Raw genomic sequence first — 13,422 nt, 5'->3', positions numbered from 1 at the left:
CTACCCTCAGCTAAGCAGCTCCGGATTTTTATTCAAAATCAATACCACAATAAAGCTTAAAACATAAAAAGCTAAAATTAAATTAAAACAAACTAGCAAAGGAAGCCCTGCTATGAACATGTCTTAGAGGTTAATTAAAATGAAATCGAACAGAGGTCTTGGATTTTGTAGTGGCTGTAGTTAAAACTCTGTGGTACCTGATGGAGACAGAGGGTGGTTTCCTCTGATGATGCTGACTGCTGTTACGGATAGCATCTCTCCAAAAAGTGGGATTTATTTTCACAGCTAAAAAGAATACTTCGATGTAGCAAGTATTTTTGCTTTGCCAACGGATCAAATTGCACCAAATGGCAGGTGGTGTCTTTTAAAACATTTCCACAAGGGAGGATATCACTCTGCTTTTCTACCAGTTCCTCCCCACACCTGCTCTCCTCTTCTTTTTAAAAATAATGCATTGTATTATATTACTGAAACATTAGGGGTGTTTTCCAGAATGTGAAAGGGTCCTTTCCAAAAATACTTACTAGTGTACACAACAGGGATGTGCTTGTATTTTGCCATAATAGTCCTAGGGCACACTCACGTTTACTGCAAAACAGTGGCATTTCCAGACTGCAGCTTTAACAAGAGTATTTGAGACGGAGAACGTTATGTTAAAGAAGTTATGCCTAGGGCATGTTTAACAGCCTATCAGATTAAGAAAAAATAAATCTGAAAAAAAAATGTGAGGGACAGCAGACCTAACATTGCAGGCTTTTTTCCCTTCCACCCAAGAAGAAAGATCCACACGTGAATTCAAGTTATCAAAACACAGAAAGGATCTCCTAGTTGCCTGTGTCCGGGCAAATTAGGTCTTCCACCTTGGAAAGCCACCCCTTAGATTTCCCCTAGGAAAAAAAGTGGAGCCCCAATCTGAACACATTTCACTTTGTCTACTCCAGTAAAGAATGGACACGCTCTTTCTGAACAAGTTGAAGCTTTCCTAAATTGTCTGTGGTACAGCAAATGGTGGGAAGGTTAAGACTAACTGATGCAAGAGGTTAGTGTAATAAACCTTTGTGGGACAGAAACAACCAAAACCTGTTGCCCAAACATGATAAAACTCCCACTAACTTCAGTGAATCAGGATTTTGTCCCCATGGCTCTAAGGCACTGTTGAAAAACAAACAAAACTGCCCTACCCAACCTCTGTTAAAGGTAATCCAGGAACAAGTTCTGCGAATACGGTCCATATTCACAAATGAGAAGGGCATTTATGGTACCTTGCTTTTCTGCTAGATGCCTCCCTCTCTCCTCCCTTCCCTGTAATTTTTACCATCCTTCAGGTTTGTCTCAGTCAAACTGACCTTGCATTTTCACATGCAGAGTCTCACATCTGTCAGACACTGGGCAATAAGGAAGACAGCATTTGGTTATGAAACACTTGACTTGGATTTCACCGAGCAAGGTAATAAACCAGAAAGAAATGAAGTTTTACTAGGCAGAGGCAGGTTTTAGTAATAAGTCTTTATATACCTGCATGCATGATAATCACAAATTTAGTTCTTCCCTAGAAGAGAGATAGGAAGCCCCAAACTGCAATTTCAACCAGTAGGAAATAACATCCCATTTGGTGTAAAAGAGTGTAAAAGGACAGCATCAGGTAGGGTTGTGATCATTTAATTAGATAATGCCATGCCATCCTTTAAAGGAAAGGAAACTTTCCTGGGTTTTAATCACAAAGAATCACGGTGCTTCATCTGGTTTTCCTACAAAAAAATCTTTCCTTGTGTAAAAAAAAATAAAAATCATTAACTTTCCACATAGGGAAGCACAAAGTGGGTCATTGGGGAAGCATGAGCTTCTCAGCTGGAAGCAAGCCATGGATGGTCCCAGGTGAACGGTGTTTGTCCAACACTACGGTCTTGTCAGATCTTGGAGCTCTACCCACCCTTGTCCCCTCCACCCCCCATTCCCAATACCTCAACAGGAAAGGAGACATCTGTGAATCTTCTGGCACAGCCTCAATGTTTTACAGCTGTAATAACCACCGATACAAAGAGAAGAATGCTTTCTAGCCCCAAATTCCTGAGGCACTTTTCTAAACAGACACAAGTGGATGGGGCTTGGTTACATGAAAAATACCCCACCAGGGGCAGGGGCGTGGGGAAAGATGAAGAGGGATCATGATCTGCAGATAGTTGTGCTCAGCTTGGCTTCAAATTTATCTTTTCTGACCACTCAACTTATTTGTCTAAATCCAAACTTCTAATCGTCAAATCTAAACAGTATTTTTCTGGCAGCTTGTACTCACTCTTGGCCACATCAGATGAAAAATACTTCAACATGGAGGCTTAAAGCAGTGGTGATCTATAGAGTTACATACATGTGGTGTATTTGCAGTACTTCTTCCCATCAGTATATAGGTAGTAAAGTTTGATACTTGCTGCTAGAAACCCCAAAGTGAATCAGACGCTATGAAATCTTTTTTCTCACATTTTTTAGTACTGCCAGTCATCAGCAATGTAAGTCACAGTGTCTCTTACCTGTGTGTCATTGAGTTCATCACGGCCTTATGCAAGATGCACAGGATGAATTTTAGAAGTGATTTAAGGAATAAGTTTGCAAAGGGGCACAAAATAAAGGCAGCAGACAGCCCAGCCAGACATGCGTGGAGAACGTGTTCCCAAGTACCAGTGCTCTTGCAAAGGCTGGGAGCATCAGATCTCCCAGTGTCTACGAATTTAGGCTGTGTCCTTTGCACATTTCTCCAGTGCAGATCTGCAAAGGATCACCTTGTATAATTAGAATGATATAAAGCAGAGCATTTCTGTACAGAAAGCCTGAATTATTATGCACTTAACAATGCAAGCCACTAAAGCTCCAGTGGTAACTTCAAATAGTTGGAAGAGTCAAAGATGCTGAGCAGAGCAGACTGGGAAGTTTAAACTCCAGTCCTGGTGCAGATTTTCTTAAAGAAATAAAATTATTATTTCAAATATTTTTAAATTCCTTTCTAACCAGAAGCTCTTTGGGCCGTACAGCCACTCAGTGACAATTTGTCCAAAAAGCTGAGTAAATTGTTTCATCCTGAGCTCCTCTCTATTGTGGTTACGCTGCTCCTAGTACCCAGACTCAGAGCCAGCTTCAGGCTGGTGGTCTGACAGACACAGGGGCATCCCTAGCTTAGCACAAAGGTGATTGGGGGCAACAGCCCCTGCCCTGTGCCAGGTCTGTGAGGGGACCAGCCATGGCTTCATGTCATCAGTCCTTTCCTCTGGCCAAAACCACTGGCTTGTCTTGAAGAGGATGACAGGCCTGAGCTCTATCCTGGGGTGTGTGGAAAGACAGATGTGGAGACTGGTGCAGGAGAAGGATCTGGGCAGGAGTTACCCTGGTGAGCAGTCAGAGCTACAGCTGCTCTTTGGTTACACCACAGACAAGCCCTGGAGCATCCTGGCCTCAGCTGGAGCAGCGCAGACAACTGCTATGCCCACATGCACAGCCAGGAGCAGAAAACCTCACTGAGACAATTTTGCAATACTCATTGGTGGCAGCAAACAGAGGTCTCCAGAAATCCCAGTTCCACCCACCCCTTTAACACTTAAAAGAGGTTTTTCTGAAGTCATTCTTCAGCCTACATTTCTTTTGCACCATCCCGCTGAGTGAACATAGGGGCATAACCACATGAATTTTACAGCTGTAGGACATCATTGTTAACAGGGGAAAAAAACTTTCAAACCTTCTGCTTCAAAGCCACAAAACTTTGGTCCCTGTCTTTTAAATAGAGCTCGTAATTAACTCAGCAATGCGACGGCTCAAATGCTCTCTGCAGCCATTCATGGTATATCTGTCAGACTTAGCAGGGAGGTGATGGACTACACAACACTGCAATTTATGCTCCAACTCTAAACAATAATATTTTTTCTAGTTAAGCAGAAATGTTTAGAAAAACTGCAAGACTGCAGCAGTTAACTGCATAAAGTTAATTGGTTAACTGAAATACAAACACAACTGATATAACTGAGAGCTAAGATGGAGTCATGTCAGCACAGTCACAAGGAACAGTTAAGAAAATAATGGCAATAAACTAGATTTGCAGTTTCTGAGTGTATTTGATTAACAGATTCAAACAAATGAGGCTATTACTATGTTAATTACCACTTGTTATAAAATACTGATTATGATTAAATACAAATGTTTGAGAGAAAAACATACCTCTTAGGACAGTTAAAAAAGAGAAGAAGAGTAATTAATTACCTTGTATGCAGCTGCTTGTTATAAACATAGTAAGTATAAGAATAGCAACAATAATTGTAACACTAATACCAATAAAAAACCCTTTTCTTAAGAGTTGGGAGCCAAAATTTTCCAATCACAGAAATCTACTGCATGGCAAAAGCAAAACATGAGCTGAATATTTTACCAAAGTTATGGCAGTAGTGAGAGTCTTGAGCAATATCTAACTAGTAATTTATGAACTCAGCTGGTGTGTAGGTGTATTAAAGATGGGTGATATGCTGACATCATGTTGATGTCATGTTCTAAATCTGTTGGTGATACCAAACTATTAAAAAAAAAGTACTAGAAAGCCATGAATTGTAATGAGGGCAGGTGTTACCAGGAGAATTAGTCCTATGTCTTCCTTTATAGAGTCTTCTGAAGCCCAACTTGTCCCAACTTGTCCCTGTAACTGAACAGCACTGCTGTACCTCTCTCACTGGGGTCTCCACACCTCCATTTGTCACTGTCTGCTGCTGTGTCTCCCAAGGAGGCTCCTGAAAGGCATCAGCCATGGCCAAGCAAAGCAGGCATGGGGACACGCTGGGGACCTGGACTCCATGCCACATTGCTCCCTGGCCTCACCAAGGCTGGAGACGCCTGCAGGTTCCTGCTCCAGCACAGCTCAAAGATACACAATGAGCTCAGCCATGGGGTAGGGCTTGGTGAGCACAGAAAATCTTCCTCCCTCAATTTCCCTCAGCTCCCTAAATCCTCATCCAAGAGTTAAACAGTACCATAATATTTCTTGATCGTGTGGTAGAGCTCTTTCTGGTAAAAGCAGCATGAGAAAATTCACATGGTATCACCTATTTTTAGTGCTGTTTATACTTGAGAACAGCTTGAGGAGCCCGCATGAAGGTTTACTGTATGTATGGTCAAAGTATTCCCTCTAAAAACCTGCTACTGCCTAATCTTGGTAACTTTTCCCCCTTTTTTTGGCAAGGACTATTCCAGGATGCTTAACCATATTAAAATATCATAATAGACAAGTGGCAATGGACTTTACCAAAACATCCTGGATATTCAAAATTGTTTCCCTGTTTAATGAACTTGCCTCCATAAATTTCAGCCCTAAGGGTTATTTTTAGAGCATTACTCATGAGTACTGAACAACTAGCAAAGCATTAAAGACAAACAAAAAATACCGATCCCAAACTAAACAAAACAAACCACAATTAAAAGCCCATAAAATGTGTCTAGTTACAAAACAAAGAATTAAAAGTGTGGTATAAAATTAGATGCTAAAATTGTTAGTTTGCAGTCTGGACTATTTCAAACTCTTTTATTCTCCCCTTACATTGTGCTTTCTTCTACCATGTGCTTTACGGTGAAACACAAGTCACCAAAAGTCGTAACATCAAAAAAAGGGTTAAGGGCAAGGTGCATAGCCATTTCTCCTAAGGTGTCACAGACCTATGAAGGTCAAGGTCAGGAGTTAGCTGTTCTTCTCCCCACAGTTGGCATGTCTACTCTTTAAAACATTAACCACATCCTTTTCACCTAACAATCACGACAATCTTGCTCTGTATGTTTTTTGGATGGCTAACAAAAAAGAGAAACTACAGCTGTAAAAAGAATGGGACTTAAAATGAATTTGAGACGTCTTCACAGAAATCTCCTCAGTAACACAATGTCAGACAAATGTTTGCAATGCATTGTTCACTGCCTTTTTTGGTATTTGGAGAAAACACACCCTAATTCGTAATGTTCCTGCTGAGCTTACTTCTATTTCTGAGAATTCTTATTAACAGCAGGTCACTACCAGAGCAGCAAAATGAAAATGAGGCAATGTTGATAATATAGGCAAGAATGACCAAGAAAGGTTAACTCTTGAGAATGCAGTATTTCAACTGGATAAATTCCATAATATGTAATTGTTGGAGGGTAAAAACTGAGAAGCTATTCAATTCAAAGAGAAGATGAATAGAAAAATGAAAGAACCTGAACTCCTCACTTCTCATAGTCAGAAAAGCAGAACTGGAAAAATTTTACTTAAACCTAGCCTGAAATTACAAAACATTGACTAAGTATGCTCTTTTAAAATACCTCGGTAAAGCAACATGTAAATGTTAACTTAAATTTCTTTTAATTGTAATTTAAATTTTCTGCAAAAGTCCATCACCAGCAATGGGATCATTGAAAAAAAATGAAGGAAAAAAAAAGCGCAATTAATTCTATTATGTTGTCATATTTTTACTTATATACACATGCACATATTTACATATGCCAAGATTTGTGTTAGAAAAGTTCCCAGAACTTTCTTCAATGTGTGTCTCATAACCATTACCTCCTCACAGGAATTTCCTAGTGTGAAAAATGGCCATGGTCATCAAATGCATTGCTTGCTACAACCTTGTCAGTTCCTGAAAAGTAATACTCTACTAAATACCATTATTTAATTTTAATTTATATTTTATCTTTGATTCATACTGGGAGCCGAGCATTCTAACAGCTGGCAACATCTAAATGGAAGCAAACAGATACTTCTGACAGAATATGATGGTCATTTCAACATGAAGTTTCCTTAGGGAAAACAGACTTTTCTACAAAAGGACATAATCAAATTAAATACTTGCTTGATTTCATTGTCTTTCCAGGACAAATAGAAGACATCATTTTAAAGGAACAGAAAGGCTCTATGGTAATTCTTGTGTGCAAGCATGTACAGGGATTTTGGGTTTTTTCTGGCTGCTGTAGCCAAAACATAAATCATTTTCTGCTGTGGTGTCAGGAAGCATATTGCACTAAATTAATCACAAACTACTTTTAAAAAGGGACAAAAAATCCGCTGCAAAATGAAACAAATCTCTCCATGCCTGTTTTCCATTTGCATTGTCATCACTTACCTTTAGAGGACGATGGAAGTGAGATGGGAATGTTGCTGAAATGCATTCAACAGACCGTGTGCGTGTGTGTGAACATCTCTGGTGCTCTCTGCTGTGCCTCCAGCCATTGGAAAAGATAGTGTTATAACCCACACACAGTATCCTCTTCACTCTTTGCCAGGCTACTAGCACAAGTATACACTATAGCAAACTAAATGCAGAAGTACATAGACTACAAGCCAAGCTGTGTGTCTTCTGGCATTTCCCAGACCCAGAAGTATTCTGCTGGGGTAGATAAAAGTCTTTCTGTCTCATTATAAAAGAGGAGGAAAGACAAATCATAAGGGAAATGGAGTCATCTTAGAAAGCTTTTCCTAGTAAGCCCAATAGTTCAGCAGATGTGCACAAGTGGGGAAAGCTGGGAGAGCAGAGATCAGGCAGCTCCATCCGCCATCATACAACTGCGACACGGCTTGCTTTTATCTTTCATGTCAGGCAATCAAAAGAAAAGCCAACATTATTTTCTGAGTGAGGGGCATATAAACTCATGCCAACGAAAGAAGAGAAATGATGTCTCTATGGTTTAGACTGGAAGCATTTTAAAGATAAAAAGATCTTAAATAATGTACTCCCACAAGGCTTTTAGATCCTCCTGTGTCTTCCTTTGCTTCCAGGGCAGGATGGGCATGCACTGAACTTTTCGTTAACTCTCTCTCCTTTCAAACTCTCAACACACAAACCACACCATCCAAGAGGCACTGGTAATATTTAATATCCCTGCTTTAATAAAGCCATTTTTGAAATGCTTCTGGGAAGACAACACTTCTCTGGACCACATGCGATAGTAATTCAAGTCAGTCTCACCTTTACAGCTGACTTTGAAATCAAAAAGAAATTATAAAAATGTTTTGAAGTCTCTTTGCCCTCTCTTCTCAATCTCCAAAAGTACATTTTCTTTAGGTGATCAAGCCTTCCTGCCTCTCTGCTGAATGCTCAGGTCCTTCATTCACTTAGGACCATCTTCTTATGATTCCTGACTCAGAAAAGCTTATCATAATGTAACTCTAAGCATGTGTATTAATTCTTAGCAAAAGCAGCTCAAAGCACGAGCTCAAATACTACTGAAATGGGGTCAACTGTGTGGTTTTTCACCTTACACAGTAACTTACTATCTCCCTCTGTAGCAAGCCACACTTACCGGTAAAACGTGGTGTAACCCACTGTTGAATGACAGCTCTGAAACTCCCAGGCTTTGAGTTTCTGGCACTCCCGGTGAGCTCGGAGTTTCACCCTGACCGTGCCGTGACAAAGCTCAGGCACAGGTTTTCTCTGCGGGCGGCTGCAGAACTCATTGGACTCCACACGCCAGGATTCAGCAAAGTCATCCACATCAAACTTAAAGTTCCCATCCCCCCCAATCAGGTCATCTCGCTTGTGCCCATTGTAATTGCCACACAGGCCACAGAGTTTGCCTTTCAGATGCGGCGCAGCCATGACTTCCACAAAACTGTCTCCATCCCAGGAGATCTCCAAGCCTAATAAAGAGATGACAAAAGCACACACACACAAAGAAAAAAAAAAAGAAAGGAAAAAAAAGGAGAGAGAAGAAGAAAAAAATTGAGGATAATAAACTATGCCTTATGTTTGTGAAACAGTGTTCATGGGAACCTAAACAAAGTCGTTGGCTTCCTTCTGATGATGCTGCTAGAGTTCTATATACCTCCCAGTAAGTGCCTCTGGCAAGTGTAGTGTTACTTAAATCACAGTCAGTTACAATATACTCATGCCTGTCTCTGTATATTTTCGTTCCTCTTTGTTAATGAATGTAGTTGTCCTAAAAAATATGGAGCTAAGGCAATACTATATCAGACATCAGAAGAAGGCTCTTGGAAAATTCTGCAAACTGAATTTTCTAGGGGAAATTTCTAGCTGATTTCATGGAGGGGGTTAGAATTTCAGCCACTGTCATGGGTAATGGGCATACAAAGGTGTCTGTGTCCCATGAGACTCCACCAGTGACCACTTTATGGAAAACATCCTTTTCTTGCCTTCAAAGCTGACATTGATCACTCATTTGGGTGATGCAAGCACCTCATTTTGTGTGAGCAAAGGGAGTTAAAAAGATGACCGTAAAGATATGTCAGCTGGGTAAAACTGTTGTAAGAAGGCATTCTGAACCAGATTCAGACTGTTCTTTCAAAAGGTGTTAGTTACCAGCCTTTTGGAACTGTCTTCATAAGTCAACAACAGTGAGGAATGATGATAAAAACACAACCTTCATCTAGTGGCTGGCATGTAAGTGCTCTGAGACAATTTGCTTTACAGTAAGGTTTTGAACTTCTAGTACATCAAAATGAAAATTTTTTTTCTGTGAATGAAATAGATTTTATCTGCCTGTACCCATCTAAAATCTAGGTGTCTACCTTAAGTCAGCTGTCTGGGCTCTCTCTTTGATGGAGAGAAATAGGCAGCTCTAGGTCACATAGGCGTCTAATACGGAGGGAATAAACTTCTGAATGCCTTTGTTTCCAGTGCTATTTTAGAGGGATCAGAGATCAGACTAAACGTCTAGTTTTTAACTGTGTAATTATAAACTAAATTAATACCACCCTTTGAGAGGTAAATATGTATCTCACAGAGGAAAGCAATTTTGGTAACATATGGAATAAAAACAGCTACAAGAATCACTGTTGCTTAAGTTCTACCAAAAGTGGCCTTTCTTTTAATTATTTCCAATGTCTGATGAATGCTAGTGCTTCACATCTCTGCAGTAAGCATGCATCAGAAGATCACAAATCATTTTGCTGATGTTCATCTATTCCCTCAAAGTACGTGTGTCCAGCAGTTAGTTAAGGATAGACACAGGAACCTACTTTTAAACCGGATAATCTGAATTTTACCCTCTTCTTGCCTGGCCAAGAATACCAAACATCATCACTCCACGGTGCAGGACCAGGGCTTCGCTGCAGCTTTCTACATTTGCTGTGTGGGCTGGCTTAGCAACACCCTTTCCTCTTGTAAATCACTGCTTGTCACCATGTGATCCAAATCCTGCCCTATCCTCATGTAAGTGATTAACATACCAGTGACTCAGTTCAAAGCTGGAACTCTTTTAGCAACACATCCCATTGTCTTCCCTGACAAGTCCTACCCATGCGACAGAGAAACAGGGTGAGGCTCAAACAGCAACTCAGAAGGGGAGCTCTGCCATCAGTACCTACTGTTCTGGTGCTTGTGTGGTTTATGCCATGTCACCAAGAGTTTGGGGTACGATTTACCCAGCAAGGCTGTACAGATAATTCTGCATCACCTACAGTCTACTTCATCTGGTTTTCTTATTGTTATAGCTTAGCAATGATAGCACAATTATGTCCTGAAATGACTATGCCTGAAAGTGGCTTCAAATTATCTAATAAACCCAGCATGGATAGAGCCATTCTGTCCTCCTCCAAAGGCACTTTACACCCAGCCTACTGAAAAATTGTGCAAGACTAAACTTGTTAACCAGGCCAGCACAGTGGCAAGGGGGAAAGCTGCCTTTTAAGCTGCTTCATACATTATCGTTGCTGGACAAATTCAAATTCCAGCTGTCTTTGCTTCTGACAACACTGAACGAAACAAAACACAGCTTGATTTGTAGACACCAGATTAATACTGCCGCGCTGGCATTTAGAAAAACTTTGCCATTAACTGATAAACTAAGATTTTTTCAGACTTGAGAATCATATGAATTTCTCAAAGGTTGAAGCATTAGGATCCAAATTCTCAACAGTTCTCTGCAGAAAATAACTCCAGTTTTTAAGGCGGTGTTCAACTTCACCAAAAAAGCTCCCTCAGAAGCTGCTGACTTTAAACAGTCACAATAGGCTGGCTAATGAGTCTATATTAATTATCTTTTTACAATTTTTTTCTTGAGCCAAGATTTACTGACTTTCAGTAAAACCACTCACGTTCATTACAAATGCTTAACTTTAAAATTATCCTGAATATTTGTGTGTACTTTGTGAGACTTAAGTTAATCTACTTATTACGAGTTGCTCTGTGACAAGAATAATATAAGATTATTTAATCTCAGCACATAAAAATACACACTGTTCAATCTAGAGAGTCCTCCTTCAATTACTGGAATTTAAATCAAGAGACCACAAAGGATGTACTTTCCTCTAGCTGAGTACTATTTAATTACACTATATTCTGCTGTAGCTGCTCAGACGGAAGGGTAATTTCTGGTTTTAATGAACAGTCTAAAGGTTTCTCTTCACAATGAAGCTTTCTCCCCTCTGGGGTAAGGAGGAAGAGTATTTATTCCTACACACATGATAATTTTGTTGGAGCCCAATCTCACTGCGCAGTGTGTGCCTTTATGTTTGTTCATTCACAAGCAGAAAATTCACTTGGTTCCTGTAACCAGCAAGAGCTGTGACAGACAGGATTATGCTATGGAGTGATGTTTGAAATGGTCTCCTTGGCAGACTTCTTGTTTGGAAGAGTTTCTTGGTGCCTATACCCCCCTTTCCTCCCCTCCCTTCCCCAGTGGATGAGTTTCCCATGCACTTGGAGAAGGATCAGAATCCAAGAGACATGAAGCCAAAGGATGCAGCATCTGGAGATGTGCAGAAAAGGATTATTCTCTGAGTTACTTTTTAGGTTTTTTTCAGTTTTCCCCTTTCTTTGTAGGATGCTTAACTGACTTGTTACTTGATTTCTTAATTTGGCACTTAATGTGTTCTACTGCACTAAAAAAAAAAAAAATGCTCTGGATTTATGCACATCACACACTGAGGTCCCCATGCTAGGAACTCCCATCAATTGTTCTGCATGATTTTTCATGGTAAAGGCATCTGCGAGAACTGGCAAACCACTCCTCCCTAAAGATTTAGTGCCAAAGTGGTACAAAAAATCCCAGCAAAGTGGCTTCATGCAAAAGATCAGCACAGGAACAACAACAAAAAATGCTCCTGCACTAGAGGGACAGATAAGTAACACCAGGCTTGTAACTCTCTGCTCTTCTCTTGAGCACACAAATTATGGACAAGGACTTAACACCATCCTGACCACACGCATGACAAAGTACCTGCAAGTGTAGGGTGCTAGAATTGCTGCTGCATGGCATCCAGGGCTACAGCTGGTGAGGAATTTAGCAACAAAACAGGTTTTCACTGGAAAATGCCAATTCATCAGAACTGAAATGCTTCAGGGAGACATATCAGATTCAATGAACTTCCAACACAGCACAGGCAAGGCTCCAAGCTGGTTTCCTGCCAGCTCGCCTGGTGGGCTGCCTGGAAGCGTGGACTCTCAGGGCATGCAACTCCAGGACAGCCCTGCCATGCAGACTGCCCTGTAGCCAGGGACCACAAAGCTTCCTGAAGCTTTGGGCTCCCCTGTTTTATCCAGGGTTCAGCTCCCAGCTCTGCAAAAGGAAAACCAAAAACCATGGGAGTGCTGGCTGAGCTGTAAGCACCAGACCCTGCACATCCCAGACTGATTTTACTTTAAATTTAGGTTCAAGTGCAGTGGTTTTGCTTATTTTTCACTACTTCCTCCTTCCTGCTCTTTTTTCACCCTACACTGGGAAAGCATGTATTTTTTTTAAATATCCATGTTTCATTCTGAAACAGGGAAAATTCTCCATTTCGCCCCCCAAGCGCTCAGAATTTCCTGTGGAACAAAAGGTTTGTCTTCAAACCAGTTCTGCTCAGCACATTCCTCCTCTCTACAGTCTCTCTGCTGCTTGTCCTCTCCCAGCAAAATGGAGCCATGCCGTTCTGCTGCTTTCCAGGCTTTATGGGGTGAGAATAGGAGGACTTGGCCCATCTCTGCTGCGTTCAGTGAGAGAAATCTAATCCCGCTCCATTAAGGGCAGGAATTATTTAGGCTATAATTTGCAGTGATTACACACTGTTTGGTATGTTGTCATATGCCATGTTTGCACTCCCTCTGCCAACACATGGACAAGGATGTGTGTAGTCATTTATTAGGCTTGCACCAGAGACAAATGGAATAGCAGCAGGATTAGCTGTCATTCATCTTCGATTGAAAACCTTTCCTTGGCCTGTGGTTGGCTAATGAAATCCACATCGCCAGAATTCACAGCATTCAGCTGGCTGCAAAGAGAAACCCTCAAGATGCATTTAATTAGAAGTTGTGAATAATGGTCAACTTGTGTGCATTTTACAGACAGCCACAAAAATCTGCGTTGCCACTTTGAGGAATGAGCCCAGAGCTGGGATCCACATTATGCAGACTTACATTTCCAGGGGCTATATGAACAGGTGTCTAAATTCTTAGCTCAACAGTGGGTGCTGGTGTCCCCCTTAAAAAAAAATTATGC

The 13,422-nt window shown here is 40.9% G+C and overlaps 1 protein-coding gene across 1 annotated transcript in view; it reads right to left on the bottom strand.

Moving 5' to 3' along the window:
- The window catches only part of BMPER (BMP binding endothelial regulator), a gene marked incomplete at both ends in the record, with an annotated part of 145,687 nt that overhangs the window by 34,839 nt on the left and 97,426 nt on the right, over positions 1-13,422 (bottom strand). The window contains one exon of the mRNA XM_084260858.1: positions 8,287-8,623. Within this exon, the coding sequence (XP_084116984.1) occupies positions 8,287-8,623 (337 nt within the window). The remainder of the gene's footprint in view (positions 1-8,286; positions 8,624-13,422) is intronic.

Source organism: Gallinula chloropus, assembly GCF_964237585.1.
Source record: "Gallinula chloropus genome assembly, chromosome: 2".
NCBI classification, from domain to species: Eukaryota; Metazoa; Chordata; class Aves; order Gruiformes; family Rallidae; genus Gallinula; species Gallinula chloropus.
This window is presented reverse-complemented; position numbering and strand designations above follow the sequence as displayed.